At 61.6% G+C, this 15,145-nt stretch overlaps 1 protein-coding gene across 6 annotated transcripts; it reads left to right on the forward strand.

The window, feature by feature from the left end:
* The first annotated feature begins 11 nt into the window (after positions 1 to 11).
* TRAF7 (TNF receptor associated factor 7) lies at positions 12 to 14,998 on the forward strand. Of its 6 annotated transcripts, none has more exons than XM_059692756.1 (21): positions 12 to 153; positions 4,242 to 4,360; positions 4,608 to 4,665; positions 6,433 to 6,524; positions 8,804 to 8,920; positions 9,392 to 9,484; positions 9,666 to 9,699; positions 10,309 to 10,492; positions 10,588 to 10,716; positions 11,436 to 11,653; positions 11,730 to 11,803; positions 12,003 to 12,051; positions 12,128 to 12,255; positions 12,439 to 12,521; positions 13,255 to 13,294; positions 13,415 to 13,531; positions 13,619 to 13,741; positions 13,917 to 14,036; positions 14,126 to 14,257; positions 14,338 to 14,457; positions 14,633 to 14,998. In XM_059692756.1, exons 2-21 carry the CDS (start codon positions 4,280 to 4,282, stop codon positions 14,645 to 14,647), a joined length of 2,007 nt encoding a protein of 668 aa, XP_059548739.1. In that variant the 5' UTR covers positions 12 to 153; positions 4,242 to 4,279; the 3' UTR covers positions 14,648 to 14,998. The 6 variants fall into 6 exon arrangements, with proteins under 6 accessions (XP_059548739.1, XP_059548738.1, XP_059548740.1 ...); XM_059692755.1 differs by having other exon boundaries at positions 13 to 153; positions 10,588 to 10,722; XM_059692757.1 differs by lacking the exon at positions 12 to 153 and having other exon boundaries at positions 4,241 to 4,378; positions 10,588 to 10,722.
* The last annotated feature ends 147 nt before the right edge of the window (positions 14,999 to 15,145 follow it).

Below are 15,145 nucleotides of genomic sequence, written 5' to 3' on the forward strand. Positions count from 1 at the left end.
GCCTTGAGCGAGCCGGAGAACTACAAGTCCCGTCGGGCTCCGCGCCTGAGCACTTCCGGCTCGCGCGTCCAGTCCCTTTCCAAGCCGGCGGCCGTGGGGGCACGATGAAGAGGGAGGGTGGCGCTGCCACTCCCGGGAGGCGGCGGCGGGCGGGTGAGTGTCCCCGCGGCGCGCCCGGCCGGGGGCTCACGCCCCGGAGCCGCACGGTGGGGCGGGGGCGGGTGCTTCGGGGTCGGCGAAGGGTTGAGCCTGGGGGGACGGAGCTGACACGAAACGGGGTCTCCGCTCCTTTCCCTTTCTTTGACTGTCAGCTGGCCCATCGCGCGCTCCATTCTTTTTTCTTCTTCCTCTTTATTCATTCCTTCTTCCTGCGTTTATTGAGCGCCGCCGGTGTGCCCGGCACTGTTGTAGGCGCCGGAAGACCGTGGAGAGCAGGATCGCAGTTCTCAGAGGCTCTTCTAGGGAAGGATTTCTTACCCCCGTCACTGTTGACACTCAGCGCCAATCATTCTCCGCTGTGCCTTTTAGAGTGTTAAGCCACATCCCTGGTCTCCACCCGGTAGATACCAGTAACCTTTCCCAACCCCGTTGTGACAACCAGAAATGTCTTCCAGATGTTGTCAAACATCTCCTGGGGGACAAAATCCTCCCCTCTTGACAACCGGTGATCTAGAGAGGGCGTAGGGCTGATAATACACAAGACAAATTCATGAAGACTGTGGTAGGTGCTATGAAAGAAACAGGGCGCGGAGAGAGTACAGAAGGCTCCTGAAAGGTTTGGGGTGGGTTGGGGGACCTATAGAAAGCAGACTGCCCTGGAAGTTGCTTGAGGAGCATGCCGGGCAGAGGGAGCAAGATGTGCAAAGGCCTGGGGGTGCTCGCGGAGCTGCCTCAAGGCAAGGCTTGGTCCCTAGTGGGGACCTGCATCTGGCCACCCCACTGCCCCTGACTTCAGCATGGCCAGCCTGGGCCTCCCACTCCCCTGGCTACTAGCCACAGGACCCAAGTGGGCGGGAACTCCAGCTACACCTGATCCACAACCCCGCTGGGGGGCAGCAGATCATAGGCTCTCTCCAGGGGTGGGCTGGGGAGAGGTTCCCAACTAGCTGGCCTGCCCTCCCATGCAGGCTGCTCAGAGAAGGGGTCTGGTGGGGGCTTGCCTAAAGAGGGGCTAGAGCATTGCAGGTGACTCTCTGGTTTCTTATGTCCATATCCAAGGGACTCCCGGCCGCCCCCTCCTCCCAGGGCCAGGAGCCCCTTGGATATGGACCTGGGTAGACAAAGATCCTTGGGCCCCTCCCCTGGGCTACCCTGAGGCCCTCTGGAAACAGGCCGGGTGGAGGCTTGGAGGGAGCTGAGGGGAGGAAAGCCTTTCTCACCCTCCCCACCCTCACCCAGGGTTCCCTAGCCTGCTCAGCCCAAGGCTTTTCCAGCTTGGCCGAGACCAGGCCTTCAGGCAGTGAGGACTCTTGCTCTAGATGCCACTTTCTGACAGCCCGAGAGCCTCAGGCTGACTATGGGGTGGGGAAGCGGTCTCCTGCCCTGGGGGTGGCGGAGGGCACATCCCCAGGACAGCTGGGCCCAGCGTTCCCATAGCTGGGGTTTGGGCCTGCAGGGCCGGAAGACACCATAAGGGGAAGACTGTTATTGCAAAATGCAGCCCTTGGGGGACCGGGCTGAGAGCATCTTGCTCAATTCTGGGATGTTTAGCAAGCAGTCACTGTGTTCAGGGCTGGGCGGGGCATACTGATGAGGGGTGCTGGACTGCAGCACTGGGTCCCCCACCCCAGTCCCTGGCTGGGCCTGTATGCCGAACCCGTGTGAACCCGGAAGCGGTTCCCTCCCTCCTTGCCTGGCTCAGCTTGACTGGTGGGCCAATCTTGTAGGTGCCTCACCAGCTTATGTGTCAGGGCTGTGGGCCTGGCCGCTATTGGCCTCCCGGGACTTTCCAGTGAGCCCCGCATGCCTTTCTGTTTACTTCATTTTATAGCGAGGGACAGCCAGCCGCCTGCTCTCCCAGACTGCACTTGGGCAGGCTGGACCCATCGGGGCTGGTGGGCTGGCGGGCTGGCCGTGGTCCCAGGGGGAATGCCTGCTGGTGTCCTGGCCCCGGACCTCAGGCACTGCTCACTGGAGCCATCAGCTGGCCTTTTGGCCCTGGGAGCTTGCAGTGGAGGGAGCAGAGGGATTGTAAATGCAGGTCGATTCAGCTAGTGACCTCCCTGTGGGTCCACCTCCTCTCTGCCCTGTGGTGCTGAGACACGAGTGAACCTTGGGTTTCCTGAGAAGGCGGAGCCTTTCCACCTGCTGGTTGAGTCCTGGAGCTCCTCCTCTGAGCTCTCTGGACCTCACCCTGGCAAGGTGTTCTTACACAAAGCAGGGTGACACCAGCAGCGGTGCTGGAGGTGAGGCTCCCGGACAGCCCATAGTCACACCTCTGCCTGAGAGCGTGGCACTGCCCACTCTCAGGAGACTCTGCCTGTCCCCAGAGGACAAGCCACTAGAGAGCCTGGTCTGTGGCACAGCAGGGGGAGCGGTGGACAGATGGGGAGGCTTTGGCCAAACTCTCAGGACTCCCTATCTCCCTGGACCCAAAGGGCATTCAGAACCCGGGGTAGGGGTAGTGCCTGGTGTCAGTGCCAACTTCAGGGTCCGAGAGCCTTCCCGAGGAGGACTGAGGCAGGAAGGCTGGGAGGGTGGCATTGCAGGTGGCATTTGAAGAGGCAGACGGGGAGAGAGGGACAAGGAGACAGCAGGGATGGCAGGTAGCTCCTGAGCACAGTGAGGGGACTCAGGGCTCAGGAGCCAGCCCCCTCCCTGAGACCCGCATGGAGAACCCCGGGCAGACCCTAGGTCACAGTGCGTTGCCAGGGTGTGTAGGGAGGGAGCCATTGCCAGATCGGCCAGGTCAGGAGGGCCTGATGGAGGAAATGACAGAACCAGCTGGACTGTGCAGTTGCCCTCCATGCTGTACTCACCTCACAGTGTGTCTCCCACCTTCTCCCACAGTGTGGGGGGGCTCAGGGGCCTTCCACTGGGAGCAGAATGAGTCTGGCCTCCCTCCCCATGGGGAGCCCAGCTTCAAGCCTGTTCCTGTGGCTCAACACAACCGACTCTATCCCAGTGGGGGCAGGCGGGGCTCCTGCCTACAGACTGCTGTGTGTCATGGCGGTAGGAAGACCACTGGAGGGTGGGCGCCGGCTGGCAGTAGAGCAGTCTCCCGGCTGTCATCAGTATCTCTAATCTTCCCTCTTCTACAGGATGCCCGGGCCTGGCCGGTGCTCCTGGCCACTCTGGTCCCCCTCTTCTGGGGGTGGGATCGTTGGCATCCTGGGAGGGTTCACACTTTGCCTTCTCCCTGCCTCCAATCCCTGAGATTGGAGTCACACAGTTGGGGGGCAAGAGGGTGTCCTTTGTTTCCAGGTGGGTGACCTGCACAGGGTGAAGGGTTGGCTCCTTTCTCGGTCCCTCCCTGCCCCTGCCCAGAAGGGCTTTCTTTCTTTTTTTTTTTTTTTTTTTAAATATATATTTTATTGATTTTTTACAGAGAGGAAGGAAGAGAGATAAAGAGTTAGAAACATCGATGAGAGAGAATCATCGATCAGCTGCCTCCTGCACATCTCCCGCTGGGGATGTGCCCGCAACCCAGGTACATGCCCCTGACCGGAATCGAACCTGGGACCTTTCAGTCCACAGGCCGACGCTCTATCCACTGAGCCAAACCGGTTTCGGCAGAAGGGCTTTCTTTATGTGACGAGGCTTGTGAGGAGCTGGGCTCCAGGCACAGCACCCAGTAGGCCCTCTAGGGCATGGCCAGTGTCTCTGCCATGGTGGCAGGCGCTCGGCATGTAACCTGGCCACTGTGTGCCCAGCCTTGGCCCCGGGGACATTTGGCCCTCAGACCCGGAGGAGCAGACAGAGCTTGGGTGGGGGCTCTCCACCTCTGGGTTGAAGCTGGTGGGCATTTCCGAAGGGTTAAGCCTTAAAGGAAAGTAAAACGGAGTGCCCGTTGCCTGCCTGCACCCAGGGCCTCCTCCCTGCCTCAGGCCTGTCACACCTGGGACGGGAGGGAGGGGAGGAAGGAGCTGCCCGGATGGACTGCCCTTGTCGGTACTGGCGATGGAGAAAGGTGGAGGTGTGCCTGTGGTGACTGGTCAGAGCAGGCTGCTGTGTGGAGCAGCCCTGGCCAGCTGACGGGTCTGGCCACCATCTCTAAAGCCCCTCCTTGTGCCCCCCCACAGGAGACGCTGCCGGAGGACCCTAGATGCCTCTCTAGAGCATGAGCTTGGGCAACAGCGCCTGGTACAACCGCTTCTCTGGGGGACCTGCCAATCTTCCCACCCCAGACGTCGCCTCCGGGGTAAGGGACACCCCATGAGTAAGGGTCTGCTTTTTGTGTACCCCCCGTAGGTCCGGGTTCCCCCAGTAGAGCTTCCAGAGCAGTCTGCTCCCCACGTGGAGGTCCGGTGGGCAGGCTGTGATGTGTGTGTGTGTGGTGTGTCTGTGATGTGTACACATGGTGTGTGAGTGTGAAAGCATGTCATGGCATGTCCACGTGTGTCCGTGTTCTCTCTGGAGTCCACAAGTCTCATCAGTTCTCTTTCCAGACCAGAATGGAAACGACCTTCGGGCCCGCCTTTTCAGCTGTCACCACTATCACCAAAGGTGAGCCTGTGAGGCCGGGCCAGTCCAGCGAGGCAGAGTCTGGGCCCCTGTGGGGCCCTTCTTGGTGGGGTGGGGTGGGGTGGGGTGCGGTGGGGTCGGGAGTGGGAGCTGGCAGCTTGGTTCAGCACCCCCCCCCCCCCCCGGGCAGGAGTCTGACATTTTGCTCCCTGTGGCCCTGCTCTTGCCGCTGTGTCCCCGCCCTCCGGCCTCCCCTTGCTCCTTCTTTCTGGTGCCTTGCTCATCACCTGCCTAGGGAGGGCTGTCCCACCTTCCCCGGCGCCCCATGCACACCTGGCCCTTGTCACAGTGACCCCCGCTCATGCCTGCCCCGGCTCCTCGCAGGCACGGGTAGGGAGAAGTGCTCATGGGTCCTTTCTCAAGTCCGATCCCACAGCTAGTGTGTTCGAGGAGGTTGTGGATGAGAGGGTACAGCTCCCTTCCCAGAGTCACGAGGGCGGTGGGCCCCTCCTGTCAGGCCCTTGGCCCCTCGTAGGAGCACACTAGCTGCTACTTGGTTTTCTCATTGCTTTTCCCTGGTTTCCTCTGATCATGTGGCGGTGTGGTCACAGGGCCACTGCATACACCTGCTCACACCAGCGCCTCTGCATCGCTGGTGACATCCTCAGGGGCTCTGGAAGCGCCTTCTTTTCTCCTTAGGCATGCTTTCCCGAAGGAGAAAAATAAACCTCACCTCTAACTTCATCACCCAAGTAATTTTCTTAATCCCCATCTACCTGTGGAGATGGCACAGCCTTGTCACAGAGGTGACAGCTCCCCGGCAGTGAATGACAGGCCCACCTTGCGCTTCCTTCCCGCCCAGCAGCCCCCTCGGCGGCAGGGATGGGCCAGAGCTGGGCATGACCAGTTGCCTTGTCCGGCCCCTCATTGCACACGGGGGAGGCCCAGTCACAGGGCAGCCTGTCGAAGCCTGAATCATAAACCCAGGCCTTTAGCGCTGGTGGTTGTGACATCTGGGCCCGGCTGGGGCCTGAGGCCAGTGGCAGCCATTCCTAGCCTCTGGCTGCCGCCTGCAGGGCTATGAGGGAGGCCCCTGACCAGTGCCTTCTTAGGGCAGCCAGGGTGACGGGCAGCAGGAGGAGGGCGAGAGCGTCCAGCTGCCTTCCCTGGAGGAAGCAAGAAGGCTGGTGGGCAGTTCCGGGTTGTGGTGGAGCCAGGGGAGGAGGTGGGAAAGGAGCTGCCGTCTTGGCCTCTCCATATGCCAGCTGAGGAGCTTCAGACCTCTCCACGCCTCAGTTTCCTCTATGGACTGAGGCTGCCTGATAACCCACTCGGCTGAGTTACCTCGAGGGTCAGGTAAGACGCTATCCCAGCTCCTACCGTTGACCCTCGGTGTAATCGCTCAGGTGTTGACCTCAAGCCTCAGCTGGGCAAAGTGGCCCCAGGGCCGGCTGGGTGCTGGGAGCTGCTGGCAGAGCCTGAGAGAAGACCCGTCCACCATCACCCCCAGTCTGCCCGGGAGCCGCAGCGATTAGACCTGGAGAGCCGCCTGAGCCGGTCCCTCCCCGCCTGCCCGGCCCTGCGGAGGGCTGAGAGCTAGGGATGGTCCACAGAGCAGGCCGGGGCTCTCACGGACGGACAGGGCCGGTTCATGCTGAGCCCTGTATACTTCCCGTTGCCCCCCAGCCCAGCCCTAGCCAAGGTGCCCTCAAATCCAGAAGGAGGCAGTGGGAGCCAGCGTGGGCACGCTAAGTCAGGCCTCCCTCTGTGGCCCACACTCACGGCATCCTGGCCCTCTTTTCTCGGCAGCGGATGGGACCAGCACATACAAACAGCACCGCAGGACGCCCTCCTCCTCCAGCACCCTGGCCTACTCCCCTCGGGATGAGGAGGACAGCATGGTAGGTCTGGGTCTCACTCATCCCCCCGGGGCAGGATCCCAGTAGAAGCTGAGGGTGGGTTGCTCAGCCTCCAGAAGCCCTTAGCTACAGTCTGTCGTGGGAAGTGAGCTGGGGGACAGAGGGCTAGGCTAGCACGTGTGCACCCCTGAGACCTGAGCACCAGGCTGGATTCATGGAGAGGCAGCCGCCAGGGACTGCTGGGCCAGGGTGTGGTGTGTGTGGCTCCATCTTGAGTGGGTGGGAGCCACAGAACGTTCAGTCTGATCCCCATTTTTTAAGCCCCTGAGCTGCCCAAGTGGAGGATGAGGGGTGGGTGCCAGGTGGAGGCAGGAGCCCTGAGCAGGGGCTCCTGATGAGGGAGATGGGCCCCAGCAGGTGGGGAAGGAAGACAGGGTCAGCAGAGGGGGCCTGCAAGGCCCGTGCTGACTGCGGGGAAGCCGGAGAGTCCCCTACTGCTGGTCGGCAGAGCGAGAAAAGGGTTCAAGGCAGAGTGGACCCTGCTGTCGGTGCCCAGGCCGTGTGGCTGGGATCATAGTGGACACGCCCTCCTGTCTGTCCACTGACACTTGTTGCTGGGCTCTGGACCTGCTGGGGGAAGCAAGGACTGGTTCAGCTGGAGGGGACGTGGGGGGACACGAGCACGCTTGAGCCCTCTTGCCACTGTCCTGGCCTGTGCCCTGCTTTCTGCTTCCCCTTGGCGGTGGCCCCTGACAGACCCTCCTGGCTCCCCTACCCTCCCGGCCTCTCACGTTGAGCTGCCAGGCCTTTGTTCCCTATGTGATGGGAAGAAAGGAGTTTTTTTGATTACATGAACAAGCACACTGTGTGCCAGGCACTGCACTAGGCCTTCATAAGGACAAGTCACACAACTGCTCCACTCCCCCCAGTTCTTCCTGCCTCCGTCTGCACAACCCCTGACTGGCCCACAGGAGTGTGGCTGGGATCAGAAGGCCTACCCTCCCATCCAGGCCTCCCAGGAAGCAAATTTCCTGTGTGTGTGGTTATGATCTTGGCTCGAAAGAGGTGGAAATGTGCTGTGAGGGCCCTGAGGCCATGGCCACCTGGGCACCTTCTCTGATGGCTGCTGGGCCCCCGCAGGCTGCCCCTCCACTGCCCTGGGTGGTTGACAGTGTCGCCCCCTCACCGAGGAGGGCGGGCAGGCAGTGGAGAGCGGAGCCAGGCCGGGCCTGGCTTGCTTGGCTCAGCTCCTGTCTGGACCTGCTCTTGCTCTCTGGTTTCCATGCTGCCCATGGGGATGGTTTGACTCACTTCCTCTGACTTTCCCCTGGTTTCTCATGCGGCGTTTCCATGCAAACTCACCACTTGGGATGCTGTGAAGGGAGGTGGGCACAGCACTGGTGAGGGAGGTGCTTCTGTGGGCACACCAGGGGCACGGGTGTCTGCTGCCCTCACTTGGGAAAGCCGGCCCCTGGAACTGGCCAGGCCTCTGTGAAGAGCTGGCAGCACCTGGCCAAGCCTCCCTCTGTCCCTGGTGGGTCCAGCACACGGCTGGTGGGGAGGGGTTGGTTCCAACAGCTCCCACACCCACAGAGGCTCAGAGGCAACTGGGCCCCAGAGCTGCCAGGACGGGGAGGGGCCTGTGGAGGCAGAAGGTTTATGGCTCATGAATGAGGCTTCTCAGCATGAGAGGAGGAGTGTGGGAGCAATGGCTCTTGGAGGATCTCTTCTGGAGGGTTCCAGGCCTGGAGGGGAGGAAGGGACAGCCCCCACCCCAGGATTCCCCCAAATCCTCACCTTTGGTGGCTCTGGCAGAGGCCGGCACCCGTGGCCATCTCTCCTGCACTCGAAGGCTGGCCAGGGTTTTAGGATGTCCAGCCTTCCCTTGGAGCCTCACTTGCCTGCCCCAGTGTCCCCGGCCAGGGAGGCCAGGCGGACCTGGAGCCTCTTCCGGCCAGCCTTCCATTCCCTTCGCTCCAGCAGTCCAGGGCTGCCGCTGCCTTGGGATTGGCTGCTGGAGATGCCCCCTGTGCAGCCCGCACTCCCTCACGGGAAGCAGGAAGCAGGGCTAGCGTGTCCTCACAGAATTGAATAGCAGGAAGTCTCCATTTACACAAAGAAAGCTGGCAGACGTGAGTGGGCGGCCCGACAGGGCCTGGGCCCTGGGCAGGGGGGCCTGGGCATTGCGCTGGCTCCCGGGACACACGCCGCAGTCCCTGCAGCCTGAGTGAGCACCCGCTAGGATGGTGTGGCCCTCAGTGTACTCAGGGGCTGGGCCCCGCCCTCCTCCTGGCTGACGGGTGTCTGTCTCCATGCTGCAGCCCCCCATCAGCACCCCACGCCGCTCGGACTCTGCCATCTCCGTTCGCTCCCTGCACTCCGAGTCCAGCATGTCCCTGCGCTCCACGTTCTCGCTGCCTGAGGAGGAGGAGGAGCCGGTAGGTGTGGGGGTCACGGGGTGGGCTCAGTGCCGATGGTCCCAAAGGACCCTTACTGTCCTGTGGCCGTGGTCAGGGGGCACTTTCCCCTTAGGCACAATGAGGGGGTGATAGGGCCTCGTCAGAGCCCTCCAACTTGTCTGATCCACATCAAGGACCCCAGGCCAGGTCCCCAACCCCAGGGCGCTGCCCAGGGACCAGCTTCAGGAACCCATGTGGGGCCCTTTCTTGTTGCCATCCCAGGTAGAGGGTAGGTGCTGGCAGGCCGAGGACACGGCTGGAGGAGTCCTCCCTGCTTGGCCACCCTCAAGTTCAGGTCTAGCCCTTGGCCTTAGCAGGCTCCTCTTGGGACACACCCCAGCTGTGGTGCCTCTACACTGAGAGGGTAGCCCAGGCCTGTGAGGGGGGCTGGGTTCCCCGACCCATGTCAGCACCCCGGGGCCTGCCCTCACCTGCCCTCCCTGGTTCTAGGAGCCACTGGTGTTTGCCGAGCAGCTCTCGGTGAAGCTGTGCTGCCAGCTGTGCTGCAGTGTGTTCAAGGACCCCGTGATCACCACCTGTGGGGTGAGGCTGCCTGTCCCCTCCATGACCTATGCACCTCGGGGCTGCGTGGGCTGCCAGCCCATCCATTGGAACCTGGGCCTTGGTCATAGGCCTGGTCTGGCTGCCCAGCAGGTGCCCTCTGCAGGGGCACGGGGTAGGGGTGACTACGGCCATGCCCCAACTCTACCCATTGTTTCCACAGCATACATTCTGTCGAAGATGTGCCTTGAAGTCAGGTAGGGCCCTTTCAGGCCCAGGCCTGGGCACCTTGTTCCCCAGCTGGGGGAGGGCCCCTCGAGGGAGGTCCCAGCCCAGCTCTAGCACTGACGGTGCCCCTGGTTGCATAGCAGCTTCTCCCTAGGCCTGCACAAAGCGTCTCTGCTGTGGGTGGCGGCCCCTGGCTGCACTCGGGCCAGGCTCAAGGCGTGGACCAGCAGAGCAGTAAGGGCTCTGCACCCGCTCTCCCTGGTGGAGGCCGCCCTCACTGTCAAGGCTGCTGCCTCACCATCTCCAACTTTAGTAGCATCCGGGCATCCCTGCTGGGCCCAGGGCTGGGTTCCCTCCTGCTCTGCCTCCAGTCCTCTTGGCCCTGTCTCACACTCTCGGGTCAGCTGAGAGGCCTTCACTCACCCAGTGGGCATTTTTGGTGACCCCCTTCCTGTTCTGGGCATCTCAGAAGGGCAGTAGACGGGTAGATCAAGCCCCCAACAGGCTCAACCCACCAGCAGTGGGAGCAGGTTCCAAGCCACTCGCCCCTGCAAAGCCTGGCCACAGTGCCCTGGGCAGAGCTTCCAGGGGAGGGGCTGGCTGGGCGGGCCATGGGGTCAGCATGTCCTCCCCTCCAGAGAAGTGTCCTGTGGACAACGCCAAGCTGACGGTGGTGGTGAACAACATTGCCGTGGCCGAGCAGATCGGGGAGCTCTCCATCCACTGCAAGCATGGCTGTCGGGCAGTGGGGGTCGGGAAGCCCACTGTCTTTGAGGTGGACCCCCGAGGGTGCCCCTTCACCATTAAGCTCAGTGCCCGGAAGTAAGTGCCCCCATTGGCCCCCAGCTCCCCACCGGTCAGGGTGCTAAAAATGGTGCCTCTGGGGACTCAGCTGTTCTGCGTCTTGTCTCCCACAGGGACCACGAGAGCAGCTGTGACTACAGGCCTGTGCGGTGCCCCAACAACCCCAACTGCCCGCCCCTTCTCAAGATGAACCTGGAGGCCCATCTCAAGGAGTGCGAGCACATCAAGTGTCCCCACTCCAAGTACGGGTGAGTGGGCGGGGGTGGGCTCAAGGGGGCCGTCCTCGGGCAGGGGCGGGTGGGCAGGAGGGTGGGTGGGCCTGGGCTGGCGTTCACGGTCCCTCCTTCAGCAAACCTTTGTTGAGATCCACCTGTGTGCCGGGCACTGGGGAGACAGCCAGGGTCCCTGGGGAGATGGACCTTAGCGGAGCCACACCGTCGACTGTGTAATTACAAACGGAGGTACAGGTGCTTCCAAGGAGAGATCAAAGTCCCATGGGAACACGGGTCAGAGCATTCGGGGAGTGGAGGGTGGTCAGGGAAGGGGTGAGATGAGCACTAACCTATGTGTGGGCATAAGCCAGGCAAAGACCAGGGCAAGGGCTTCCAACAGCCGGACCAGCAGGGGTGGACTTGAACACATGGCCAGAGCTGAGAGCAGAGGGGAGGTGGAGGGGAAAGAGGCGCGCCGATGAGGGGTGTGGAGGAGCCACTTGAGCAGCTTTGAGCAGGAGTAGAGTGATTGGATATTCCTTGCATAGTGGCCTGCTGGGTGCTGGGTGCTGATGGGAGCAGGAGAGATGGGCGGGCGTGCAGGTGTGGAGGGCATGGTGGCCCATCTTGGGTGCAGTGGGCACAAAAGTGAGATTCAAGAGAGATTTTTAGGGTTGGGGAGGCCGAGGGGAGGGTCCTGATGGGCGGGCAGGTGAGCAAAGGGGCAGGCAGCCATCCTGTCGCTCCAGGTGCACGTTCATCGGGAACCAGGACACGTATGAGACGCACCTGGAGACCTGCCGCTTTGAGGGCCTGAAGGAGTTCCTCCAGCAGACGGATGACCGCTTCCACGAGATGCACGTGGCACTGGCCCAGAAGGACCAGGAGATCGCCTTCCTGCGCTCCATGCTGGGCAAGCTCTCCGAGAAGATTGACCAGCTGGAGAAGAGCCTGGAGCTCAAGTTCGGTGAGAGCCCAGCCCAGGAGGGATGGGGGTGCAGCTCCTTCTCCTGGTCCTTGACACCCTCTGCCCTGCCGCCCAGATGTCCTGGATGAAAACCAGAGCAAGCTGAGCGAGGACCTCATGGAGTTCCGGAGGGACGCATCCATGTTGAACGTGAGCGGGCGAGAGACAGAGACAGGAAGGTTGGGTGGTGTGGGGGACACAGGACTATCCCCCTGATTGGGCCCCAACGGAAGGCTTGCCCTGCTCAGGATCAGGTGTCGGGTGGGGAGGGCTGCTGCTGCACCTCAGGCTGGCGGGCAGGGGTGCTGTGGAGCCACAGCCACCATGCCCTCCACTCTTGGCCTTGCAGGATGAATTGTCCCACATCAATGCACGGCTGAACATGGGCATCCTAGGATGTGAGTATGGGCCCCCTGCTGCCCCACCACGGTCCCCAAGGCCCCCCCACGTCTCTCACAGCTCCTGTCTCCGCAGCCTACGACCCGCAGCAGATCTTCAAGTGCAAAGGAACCTTTGTGGGCCACCAGGGCCCTGTCTGGTGTCTCTGTGTCTACTCCATGGGGGACCTGCTCTTCAGTGGCTCTTCTGACAAGACCATCAAGGTGGGTGGGATCCTGCCTGGGTGGGCTCTGTAGCCTGGCAGGTGAAGGGTGGGTCCTGGCCGTGGGCGGGTCTTCCTCTTATAGGCAGGGCTTTCTGAGGATGGCTTGCTTCCTCATTCCCACCGTGCCACCCCTGGCACCTGGCTGATCTTGTGGGACCCACCTTGACCCTGGTCTTTGCAGGTGTGGGACACATGTACTACCTACAAGTGTCAGAAGACACTGGAGGGCCATGATGGCATTGTGCTGGCACTCTGCATCCAGGGGTGAGTGTATGTGTGTACCCACTGTCCACGGGCCCACATGGAGCTGGGGACATGAGACCCCATGCTACTGCCCCATGGATGGTGAGCTCAAGCCTGTATAGCCCACATGTGTCTGCCTCTCCTGTGAGGCACTTGTGACCTTGAGCAAGGTGGCATCTCGTTGGTAACGTGGGCCCTGCATCTCTGACGATGTGCATTCACAAAACATAGCCCTGGCCCTGGGTGCCTCAGACAGCTAGAGGACAGAGGTGGGCCATCATAGAGTGGAGGCAGGAGCTCAGCTATCTCTGGCATGGGCACAGCTCGGGGACAGGACCACACAACAGCTGGCTCAGCCACCTCCATGCCCCCAGGGTGGCCCTTTCTAGACCTTCCCTCCTGTCTCGGGTAATGAGGTGGTGTATTTGGGCATGAGTAAGAGCAGGGGGGGGGGGGGGGGGGGCGGGCAGCGGGTGGATTCTCAATCACAAGAAGTAGCAGCTTAACTGCCAGCAGTGCTAACTGGGTAATTACCTCCCAGCTCGGCACTTGCCAGGCAGGCACCAGGATTTGGGCCTCCACTTCCAGCATCCCTCACTGAGGCCAAAACACTAAGACTGGGCCCAAGGAGGCGGCAGTGGCCTTGGCAGTGCCCAACCTGCTGATGCCTGGTGGCCAGTGCTACCTTGGCCTGCAGGGCAATGTCAGTGAGGACAGTGCCTTCTGCCCTGACACCTTAGCTTTGCCTCCCCAGGTGCAAGCTCTACAGCGGCTCCGCAGACTGCACTATCATTGTGAGTAGGGCCCGTGGGGCGTCCAGGACACGTATTGGTATCTGGGAGTCCCAGGCACACTGGGGTCTGGGCTCAGGGCAGCAGGGCTGGTGCTGAGGCTCCTGTCCTTCCACCCACCAGGTGTGGGATATCCAGAACCTGCAGAAGGTGAACACGATCCGGGCCCATGACAACCCGGTGTGCACGCTGGTCTCCTCTCACAACATGCTCTTCAGTGGTTCCCTGAAGGCCATCAAGGTCAGGCAAGGCAGTGTGTGTGCGGGCGCCAGGCATTGGGGTGCCGGATGCCTGGCCACCCAGCCCATGCTGACAACGTTCTCACAGGTCTGGGACATTGTGGGCACTGAGCTGAAGCTGAAGAAGGAGCTAACAGGCCTAAACCACTGGGTGCGGGCCCTGGTGGCTGCCCAGAGCTACCTGTACAGTGGCTCGTACCAGACAATCAAGGTACCCCTTTGCCACCTTCCTAGTGGCAGGGCCCCTCCCTGTACCAGCACTGCCCTGCCCCCTTCCCACTGGGACAGGGAGACCCTCACACACAACCTGGGTGGTGGGTGGGCTGCCCACATCTGAAGCCCCAGAGACGCTGGCCTACGACCAAGTGTTCTGCACTTGCCCATAGATCTGGGATATCCGGACCCTCGACTGCATCCATGTCCTACAGACATCTGGTGGCAGCGTGTACTCCATCGCCGTGACGAATCACCACATTGTCTGTGGCACCTACGAGAACCTCATCCACGTAAGGGTGGACACCTAGGGGCAAGGCCTGGCTCTGGGCCCCTGTCCTCTCCCATCTGTGTCTCTGACCTGCCTGTGCCATCACTTCAGGTATGGGACATCGAGTCCAAGGAGCAGGTTCGGACCCTGACAGGCCACGTCGGCACCGTGTATGCCCTGGCAGTCATCTCAACACCAGACCAGACCAAAGTCTTCAGCGCATCCTATGATCGGTCTCTCAGGGTTCGTGCTGGCCTGGTGACAGTGGGAGGCTCCGGGTGGGTAGCCCGGCCTGGCAGTCCTCATGTCTTATGTGCCCCCAGGTCTGGAGTATGGACAACATGATCTGCACCCAGACCCTGCTGCGTCACCAGGGCAGTGTAACTGCACTGGCCGTGTCCCGGGGCCGGCTCTTCTCAGGGGCCGTGGACAGCACTGTGAAGGTCAGAGCCTTGGCTGGGGCCATCCAAAGGGGCTGACTGCACCTGGAGAGCAGGGTATTGGGGGTGAGGAGCCAGGAGCCCCGGGCAGGTGACGGTGGAGGGCAGCTATAAACGGCAGGTGGTATTGGGGCAGGATGGCCAGAGGGGCACCTGAAACAGAGCCCTTCCTCTACAGGTTTGGACTTGCTGACAGAATCCAGGCCAGGTCTTGACTTCTTCTGGGCCCACCCTAGGCCTGTCTAAGCCAGGCTGGTCTCAGGGTCTCTGCCTGCCTATTAGGGGATAGGCGGGCAGGCGCACCTGGCCAGGCACTGTCCTGATCCTGCACCCGGCGAGTCTCCCTCTGTCTGGCTCTGTCATCATTGCTGCCAGAACAGTGCCCAGACCCTCTCTCTACACTCCAGGTATAATGCTTGCCCGGTCCACCCTCCATCCCCATTCCTGATGGACTACAGGACTTTTTTACTCACCTTTTCTATTGTTTTTAGACTGTACATAGATTTGATTACTTCTGATTGAAATAAAAGCTGCACAGACTGTGGCTGTGAGTAGGGATGGTCCTGGGATGAGGAGAGGCTGCCCTAGAGCACTGGTGTGCCCAGGCACCAGCAGCCAGTGGGAGGGAAGCTGGGAGGGGTCACAAAAAGCGTTCCTATTGTCTGTTGACCCCAGGATGTAGCCCTCTCAG

Source organism: Myotis daubentonii, chromosome 4 (genome assembly GCF_963259705.1).
Source record: "Myotis daubentonii chromosome 4, mMyoDau2.1, whole genome shotgun sequence".
Lineage (NCBI taxonomy): Eukaryota > Metazoa > Chordata > Mammalia > Chiroptera > Vespertilionidae > Myotis > Myotis daubentonii.

Bases quoted from the DNA above. Each gene is read 5' to 3' on its own strand.
- TRAF7 (XM_059692755.1), top strand. From the start codon at position 4,280: ATGAGCTTGGGCAACAGCGCCTGGTACAACCGCTTCTCTGGGGGACCT. The intron at 4,666-6,432 runs GTGAGCCTGTGA...TTTTCTCGGCAG, and splicing joins TGTCACCACTATCACCAAAG to CGGATGGGACCAGCACATAC. The intron at 8,921-9,391 runs GTAGGTGTGGGG...CCCTGGTTCTAG, and splicing joins CTGAGGAGGAGGAGGAGCCG to GAGCCACTGGTGTTTGCCGA.